At 29.1% G+C, this 9,852-nt stretch overlaps 1 protein-coding gene across 2 annotated transcripts; it reads right to left on the reverse strand.

The window, feature by feature from the left end:
- Nucleotides 1-2,242: 2,242 nt before the first annotated feature.
- Nucleotides 2,243-8,133, reverse strand: Lztr1 (Leucine zipper like transcription regulator 1). 2 transcript variants are annotated; one of them, XM_083042272.1, is made up of 11 exons: nucleotides 7,728-8,133; nucleotides 7,123-7,431; nucleotides 6,718-6,832; nucleotides 6,440-6,606; nucleotides 6,106-6,307; nucleotides 5,662-6,018; nucleotides 4,193-4,634; nucleotides 3,932-4,122; nucleotides 3,512-3,796; nucleotides 3,228-3,410; nucleotides 2,243-3,059 (listed from the first exon to the last, which is right to left on the reverse strand). In XM_083042272.1, exons 1-10 carry the CDS (start codon nucleotides 7,859-7,861, stop codon nucleotides 3,291-3,293), a joined length of 2,322 nt encoding a protein of 773 aa, XP_082898398.1. In that variant the 5' UTR covers nucleotides 7,862-8,133; the 3' UTR covers nucleotides 2,243-3,059; nucleotides 3,228-3,290. The 2 variants fall into 2 exon arrangements, with proteins under 2 accessions (XP_082898398.1, XP_082898399.1); XM_083042273.1 differs by having other exon boundaries at nucleotides 2,244-3,059; nucleotides 3,932-4,110; nucleotides 7,728-8,132.
- Between the last annotated feature and the right edge of the window lie 1,719 nt (nucleotides 8,134-9,852).

Here is a 9,852-nt window from a genome sequence, read left to right on the forward strand (position 1 = left end):
CAAAATATAAGTGTGATCATAAATATAAAATTATATTATATTATATATTATATAAATATTATATAAAATATTATATTATTAAATATAAAATATTATATTAGAAGAAAAATATTTCTATTGCTTGTTTTCAAAATTAAATAACTTTTTCTAAGATTATTATTCTAGAATTTTAGAAAATATAATGGGAGTGACTAATTTTTTATAATTCCATTGTTCTGATATTTCTGATTATCTTATATTAGAAAATATATTGTTACCTGAAATAAATATTTTATATTTAATAAATATATTTTCTAAAATTCAATATATATATGAATATGTGATATAAATTTCACGCGCATGCGCGAGAAATCCAATATACGATTTATTAAAATTATTATTGATTAATAATACGTAAAAAATAATATAATAATGTATTTTATATTTTATTTATAATATAAATATATATCTATTATTTATTTTTATTATTTATATTTTTTTATTGTAATATATAATTTAATTTATTTTTATTTATGCAAGACCGTGATTACAATAAATTGTACAGAAAACAGAAAAATATACATTTAATAATAATAAAACATCATTAATTCTACTAATTTCTTACTAATTCTATTTTTCATTTAACGGCTTGTCGATTAGCGATTTTTATTTATTTATTTGATTTATAATCTCAGGACTCTTGCGCTTATTCAGTGGCAGAATCTGCGAGAAAAATCAGTTTTCATATATTTTTGTTATTAATTTACAGATAATTATTAATGCAATTAACGTGCAATAATATGAGTCTTTTAATATCTTCGATAATTCATCTAAATTAATAGATTATATTTTGCGAAGAGATTTAACGAGCAATAATATGTCTTATTGCGCTCGAAAAATCGTCTGAGTTAATAGGGGAACATATTTTGCGAAGAAGTATAGTGTAGCAATATGTGTCTTTTCAGGTCCGAAAAATCATTTGAGTTAATAGGAATACATATTATGCAAAGAGGTAGATCGAAGTAACGTCGGTAATAAAAGTTGCTAATTTATCGATAATAACGTCGATAATTTACCAACCTTCATTACCGACGTTACTTCGAACAACCTCTTTGCATAACATGTATTCCTATTAACTCAGACGATTTTTCGGACATATTAAAAGACATTTATTGCCGCACTACCTCTTTGCAAATTATATTCTCCTATTAACGCGGATGATTTTTCGAATATATTTATTGCTGCACTATCGACACTACCTCTTTGCAAATTATATTCCCCTATTAACTCAGACGATTTTTCGGACATAAATGACACATATTACTGCAGAGATAGTGCAGTCTGTTCTATAGTTATACATATATATATATATTTTTACATTATTACTTTATATTATTTGTTATATATTTTTACATTATTATTATTTTATATATTTTATGCATTATTTAAACAGATAAAAATAAGAATAATAATTAAAAAATAATGTAAAGAATAATTATATTATTTTTTTTCGAAAAAGTAAAAGTTTGCGCAATTAAGTTATAGAACATTCTATATATAATTATAAAGTTTTTAACAAAATGATCTAGGAAATAATATGATTGATATGCTTAAAATAATCTAAATACAAATGCAATAAAAATATAAATGTGGACATAAATGTATATATATATAAATGCGTACATAAATGTATATATATACAAATGTGTACATAAATGTATGTATATATATATAAATGTGTACATAAATGTATATATATATATATATATAAATGTGTACATAAATTAAAAAGTTAAATGTCACAACGCGAATCGAGACAGCCAATTAGTATCGCAGAAAAGCGACAACAATGTTAATAACATGCCTTTTTTTAGAAAGGGATAAAATAAAATATAGATTTTTTTTGCAGCTACATATAATTCACTATGTGTTATATTTAATGAAATCAAATTTAATATTCGCGAACACACAAAATAAATGAATATAAATATATGTATATAGTTACGCGCATTATTTATAAAAAGATCCTTCTCTACACGCGATCGATATATATAAGAAAACTAATAAAATTATTAATGAGTTTTTACAATTAATTTGTAATTATACATATTTTGCGATGATAGATCTCGAAACGTATTTTTCGCATAATATATACATTTATTTAATCGAGTAAGAATTGAAGTGACAAATCCAAATTAAAAATTACGATTTCATGGCGATCTTTCAGAACAATATATAATTATATGATACACAGAAAGAACTCAGAAGCAGAAAATTTAGACAGATGGTTATTTAATTATAGTTTATACTTGATTAAACTTTAAAGCCTTGTAAATTCTTATGTTAAAAAACTCAAATATTGCTCCTAATAAAAAAATTGTACACGTGTTTTTATTATTTAGTTTTTCGCGAACTTTTCTTATTTTTATTTTTCTGTTTTCACATCCATATTTTAACTCTCTGTACAATTAAATCAGTATCATAACAATCGCTAATTAAGAAAACATGTATAATAATATACATCATTATCCAAATGTTACCATTAAAATATCTACCTATGGAAAATATATTTTTCCCCCCTCTCATCTTGTATACGTATCATATGATGTATTTAATATTCCGTTACATCACATAGAGACACTATACAGTCATTATATTAATATCATACATCAAGATCTTTCGCACAACGCACAATTTTATATCAAGCAGTTCTAACATGGTAAAAGTCATTGCCATTTCGTTTAATGTTACAATCTCGATTATGGGAATAACTTTCTAAGGCCGAAGTCCGATAGTGCGACGACAGTGCGCCTCAATACATTGCAACTGACGGAACAGCGACGAGTAATGGTAGACTGGTGTTGCCTCCTGTCGTCGCTACAACGAGACGACGTGTCTGGATGATCGGCATTGCACGTAGTGGACGATTCATGAATCGAAGCAGACGATGTAGTCATCGACAACGGCAGCAGAGTCTGTATGTCTGATGTCAAGCACGATTTAGCTGTATGATCGAGATAACAGTTACCGACGAACAGAATCGTTCGTCCTATGAGAATGAAATTCACCCGGCACAATTCCTAAAATGGAAATTTATTTAAACATATATAATTTGTATGTTTTATTGTGTCTATATTTTTAATATTTTCATTATTCGTATTACATGTTATTTCATAGAGACAAAACTCGGCAATACTGAAAATAAAAATGAAAACTTTTTCTTTAAATATAAGATTTTTTGTATTCACCTGGAAACTGCACGGCGATGATAAATCCCAGTTACATGGACGACGATCTGAAGTAGAAATCCGTCAGCAATCATTCGTCATATCTTGACACGTTCTAGCCTCGCTACGTTCGTCGGCCAATGCTTCGAGAATATCCAGCAAAAGCTCGCGGCTCAATTGCCTTAATCTTGGAAGCCTTGCAACCTATATAAAAGTGATACTTTGTTATATAGATACATGCATATTGTTTATATTTTTATAAAATATAAATTTTTTATAAATCTTTTTATAAAATATTTTTTTACCTTGCTAAAGTGATGAACTATCAGATTCAGAGCATATTTCTTCATATCAGTAGCTTGTATCCTGTCGGCTGCCTCTAAAATTTGTATAACATTCTCAAAAGTAACATTCATCTCAAGATTCTGTTTGCAAAACGCTTGAAGCCGGTTGTTCGTAAAGCCGTAAAACACTGGCGCAGTAAACAGATATAGGGAGTCTTCAGGAGGCATCAAAACATCCGCATAATAAATGTACCTCAGCAACGAGTAAAAAGATTCTAACGACGGTATCATCTCTCCGATTTGTATCTATATAAAAAATAACATTGCATATTTTATTATTAATTGCACTGTAAAATATTCTCTACATATAGTCTCTTCTTTCATTGTTTAAAATATCAGCAGTATATCTCTATAAAAATATAATAATTTGTCCAAACTTACATTCACCATATTATTTTCAGGCATAAAGGATCGAAACATTGCTTCAAAATAGCTACATCGCGCCGCGAGGATGGCCTTATGCGCCGTTATTGGCATATCGTCTAGCATCAACGTGATGTCACAAAATTCCCGACCGACGTTCTTCAAAAACGCTTCCATGTCTTGCTCTAGACTGGTTCCTAGCGAGGAAACTTAATTAATTATATAATAATTAATATTCTGTAAAAGTATGTAAACATATAAATTATGAAAGATATATACCAGTAACAGATTCGTATTCAAACTTTGTGAAAGTTCTAGCTTGCGGCATCTGCCGTCTCCTAATAATTTCCACCATTAGCGGCTGATCGAGAGTCTCAAATTCTTGGCTCATTACGATTAAATTGTAATTATTCTCCTTGACGACGAAACTGAGGCAAAACTCTTTTATAAAATATAGCTTCAAATGCACGGCGTTGCGCAAGGCCTCCAAGACGTTAGCGTGACTTATGGTCGCTTCGAGATAATTAACGCACAGCTGTTCCAAGCGTTCCATATTAAATTGCACGGCGAGACGATACACGTCCATCATAAGAAGTACGACGCGATTACTCTGCGGATCCTCGACTTTGTCGTCCGGCCTCTTAGTGGGATCGATGTGATCGGTATAAATGTAGTTTAGTACCATTTCAAAGGCTTCCGGGACGGCATCTTTCAATATCACCTACGAAATAATAATACAAATTTAGTGGTTTTATAAAGTCGTTAATTATATATTTTTTTTTTTAATTCTTTTTAATTGATGTCACAAAGAATTAACAAAAAGTATCATGTTTTTCAAAAGTTTTACAATCAATAGACACATCAAAGCCTACAAGTAAAAACTAGTAAAATTTTATAAATATATTTTCGTGATCAATTATATTTTTGTAATAATTTACATATATGTATAAATATATGTATATTTATATCAAGGGGTTGAGTAGTAACTAGTTAATTAGTTAAAAGTTAAATAAAAAAGTTAAAAAGTTAATAACTTTTAACTTAGTTTAACTTAGCTTAGTTAATTTTAAATGAGTTAATTTTTAACTTAAACTAGTTATTTTTAAATTTAAACTTATTAACTTTTCTTAAATTAAAAATTTTTTTCATCTTTGAATGCTATTATTTTTTTCTATAAAATTCTATAAAATCTTAAACATTGGACAATTAAATTTTAATTAGAGCATTATTCTATGATGTATTTCATTCTTACAAGTATTATGAAATAAATAAAAGTACTATTAGTTTTGATTTTTGTCATATCAATTATAATTACAAAGAAAAAAATACATTCCTATATAAAAAACAAAATTTTTGTTATTTCATTATTTATTTTATATAAATTTTTAAAAAATAATAAATAAAATATTAAATTAAAAAATTTTTAAGTAATAACATTTTAAAATTTAATATATTTTTAAAAATTAACTTTTGATTTAACTTAAGTTAATTTAATTTTAACTTAACTTTTAACTGAGGTAGTTTTTTGTTCACTTTTAACTAAAGTAACTAAATTAATTTTATAAGCCATTAACTTTAATTTAACTTCAGTTTAAAAAAATAATTATCTTACTCAACCCTGACATTTATATATATTGATATTAATTATAATATATCTCTTTTTCGTTCTTCCTAAATTTTTATATTTTCATAAAGTAAAATGAATAACATGTGATATTATAATTCAATATTTCAATCAAATCATTTACCTCCAAAGGCGGAACTTTGATGGCTACGTCAGCGTTACCGAACACTTGTTCCAGATGCTTGTCCCTTTTCTCACGAGCTTGTCGAATGCGCGCCCGGAGAAATTGTGAACGTGCCGCCACCATAGCTATGTGCGCTGGTATTTTGGTCTCCATCTCGCCTACGATGAACTCCACGTCGCAAAAGAGACGAATATTGAGCAATCTGCCGAAATCGTCGTGCAACGTGCACTTGGGATACGACGAGAACTGGAAGCGGTACATCTCGGCGGAACGTATATTGTTGTCCACAGTTCCTCCAAAAATTAACATTGCCTCTCCGATGACGGCGGCAGCGTGGAAGAGCCGACCAGGTGGTACCTAATATACAACACGTATTATATATGAGATGAAAAATCCGTGTGTATCGAAGAAAAATATATTCGCAAAGGTAGACGGGTTGTCTACCTGGCTGTCGGTGGACGGTAAGATGACGTTCCACGTTTGCGTGTCTAGGTCGTAGCAGTGGAGGTCGTTGGACAGAGCCGAATCTGCCGCACCACCAAAAACGTAAAGGTGGCGATCGAAGCCGACCATCGTGTGACCGTATCGTCGCGCGGGTGGCGGCGGTGCACCACGTAAAATATGCTCCGTCGAGATCCTCGTCCATCTAAAAGAAGAATTATAATTACAATTAAATAATAAATTAAATAAAAAAAGAAATATAATTTAATTAATTGCAAACTGAAACGAATTACATAAATGTAATGTAATCTATCATGGCGTATAAAATAAAACTCACCGTCTTTCCTTAAAATGAAATTGAAAGAGACTGTTGGTTGTCCGAGCCCCACTTTGGCCGCTAAAAACGAACATGGATTCTCGAGCTACTGCGACAGGAAAGTTGCAGCATGTCGGTGGACGTTCACCGGCCTGAATAACTTCTTCCCACGCTTTAAGATCATTAGGCTAAAATTATATTGAATTAAATTAAGATATCTGCTATATACATACGTTGTACAATTTTAATATCTTTGCTATATTTATATATTTTGTGAATATTTATAAAATAAAACATACCAACAATGATATTGTCCACATATCATTCAATCTAGCATTACCGTCATAGCCTGCGAATATCCATAATTTATTATCATATACAGCTGCACCGTGAGCAGACCTAGGCACTGGAGTCCTATAAATAAGTTAATGTGTTTGATAAACATATTTATATTTATATACTTTTATATAATAATTTATATATATTTATAATAATATATAATAAAATATATAATAATTTAATATAAAATATATAATAATTATATATTAATATATAATAATATATAACAATTGATATATATTTATAAGAAATATATAATAATTTATATATATATTTATATCTAAATTTATGAAAAAGAACTAAGAAGCAAGAATAAATGCCAGACATTGTGAAAGAAACTCTCTTGAGACATAAGTAATACTTACAGTCCAATAAATTTCCATTCTATCCACTGACCAGTCTGGAAGCGATACTCGAACAAATCATTCTTATTACTGAGATTAGAATTAGAGTGTATATCCCCGGTATAGCCACCAAACACAAACATCGATGATCCATGAATAACTGCAGAGTGATGGTAGCGTGGCGCAGGTGGAGTTCCCGTTGCAAAAGCTCTACCCCAAGATTTCTCTTTCACATCAAAGCGCAGTAAATCGTTCAACATCCTTTTACCATTGTCGCCACCAAAAACGTAAATAGCATCTTTATATGCCACAATAGTGTGTTTGCTGCGTCTGCAAAGAGGAAAGAAGGATAATTAATTGAATGCGCTATCAAAATAACTACTTCCTTCTAAACGTACTTTGTGCATTTATATAAAACGTTAAATAAAACTGTTATTACAAATGGACTGAATAAATTATACAACATATAAATATAATAATAAATAATAATAAATATAATAATATAATATTTCAAAAATAATAATAATGTAATAAATATAATAAAAATAAATAAATGTGTAGAACCAGATTGAAAGATAGGAAAAGTAAAAAGAGCACAAAGAATGCACATGATTTTTTCGGTTTACCTGGCACCGACGAATTCGTCGCACTCTGGCATACGTTGCCACCGGTGCACCGTCTCGAACGGGCCGAAATCCAGGGTCAGACACTCGGCGGTTGCCACGTTATCCATTGTCAAACTCTCGCGAGAATATCTCATTCAAATGGGGATGGATCACCCTCTCCTTAACCTATGCGCTCTTCCTCATTGACATGTCCTCTTCTGTAGGAGACAAGTGTTGATGTATATCCGTCGACCTTGTGTGCACCGCGCGACGATGATAAACGCGTTTCTTTCATCGTAGAGATCAACGCTCCGGATCGCTCCGCGAAACGGAGCATGCATCTGTCAAAAACATGTGTGTCGCGCGTAAACTGGAAGAATCAATATCTAGCATCATCCATTCGTGTCTTCTACGTCACGCTTGCCGCCACCGTCGGCATCAATGAAAATTTGCATATACTACGTGACTTGTATATATATCACGTAACATATGAAATATATGTCTACTGCTGACATTGAAAAAAAATTGGACTGTATAAATATACATAATATACACTATATTATATACATAATATAAAATTTCTAATTTTCTCTCAATTATAATTAATAATTAATTAATTTTCTCTCAATTATAATTAATAATTAATTAATTTTATCTCAATTATAATTAAAGTTTACAAAGCATTTAATAATTATTTAATAATTATTTTTGAATATATTATAATCTTTTATATATATATATATATATATATATATATAAAAGATATATATATACCAGGTGTCCCATTTTAAAGGACCCACTCAAATATCTCATTGTCAGAAACACTGCGTTAAATCGAAAAATGTTTCCTACAAAAGTTGTAGGGTTTCGAGGGGGACATAACATAGTAATATTCATATGACCTTGGGCGGCGTCTCCAAGGTCAAATGAAGGTGAGAATGAATTTTGAAAAGAAGAAAAAATATTAGGAAAATAAAAAAATGGTTTAGGTAAAAGTTGTTCAAATTAATTAGTAGAAAATATGGGTTATAATAAAAAATATGGGTTTCCATTTAAAAAATTCATTCTCACCTTCACTTGACCTTGGAGGCGCCGCCCAAGGTCATATGAATATTACTATATTATGTCCCCCTCGAAACCCTACAACTTTTGTAGGAAACATTTTTCAATTTAACGCAGTGTTTCTGAGATATTTGAGTGGGTCCTTTAAAATGGGACACCCGGTATATATATATATATATAAAAGATATATATATTATATATATATAAGATATATATATAAAATAATAAGATGGATTTTATTGTTGAAAATATCTTAATTAAAAAGTTATATATGAGACAAAAGAAATCTTAGATGCTTTTTCTTGATATAGCAGAATCTTTTTATGCAACTTTTTTCTTATACAATAAGAAAGTCCTTCACAATTGTTCTATAGTTATACATGCATTTTTTATAGAACAGAACAAATAGCAATTTTTGATTAAACAGCAAAGTATCATGAATATAGTCACTTTTGAAAAAATACTAAACTTGAACATATTCTAAAAAGAGTTGCGCATATAAATCTAAGAAAAAATAAATATGAATATAACACTATTATATGTACAAATGTTATGATTATAAATAAACAATATATATGTATGTATTTTTTGTATATGTGCGAAATGACAAAAATTCTGATCTATAACAAATAAGTGCAATGAATATGATAGACAAATTAAAAAATTTTTACTAAAAACTATTTCTTCTCTTTCTCTCTCTTTTTCTGTGTGTATATATTATATATATGTGTGTATCTGTTTTCAAATTATTATGGATTTAAAAGTAGAATAGCTGCTTACTGATAACAATAATGTAAAAGTACACGAGCAATATCGTATTATTAAATAATAACGCATATTTATGTCATAAATAGTCGATGATGAAACGATAGCATCCCTATTATCTAGTCCCTTCATTAAAAAAAAATATATACGATTGAGAAATATTATTCATACATGTCATTATTGTATAATTGTCTTAGGGAACATTCTCACATCTAAATATGTGGCAGTGAAGAACTTGCAAGAATTCAAAGCTTGTGTGTTGCGTAAATATCTCAACAAAAATCTTTTTTTTTAATAGTTATATTGATTATATATATAC

Source organism: Prenolepis imparis, unplaced genomic scaffold (assembly GCF_030444845.1).
Source record: "Prenolepis imparis isolate NDT839.2.m4 unplaced genomic scaffold, iyPreImpa1.0 SCAF_7, whole genome shotgun sequence".
Taxonomy (NCBI): domain Eukaryota; kingdom Metazoa; phylum Arthropoda; class Insecta; order Hymenoptera; family Formicidae; genus Prenolepis; species Prenolepis imparis.

Coding starts and splice junctions, on each gene's coding strand:
- Lztr1 (XM_083042272.1), bottom strand. CDS start 7,861: ATGAGATATTCTCGCGAGAGTTTGACAATGGATAACGTGGCAACCGCC. Junction 7,432..7,727: donor GACGAATTCGTCGGTGCCAG/GTAAACCGAAAA, acceptor TCCTCTTTGCAG/ACGCAGCAAACACACTATTG. Junction 3,797..3,931: donor CTGAAAATAATATGGTGAAT/GTAAGTTTGGAC, acceptor TTTTTTATATAG/ATACAAATCGGAGAGATGAT.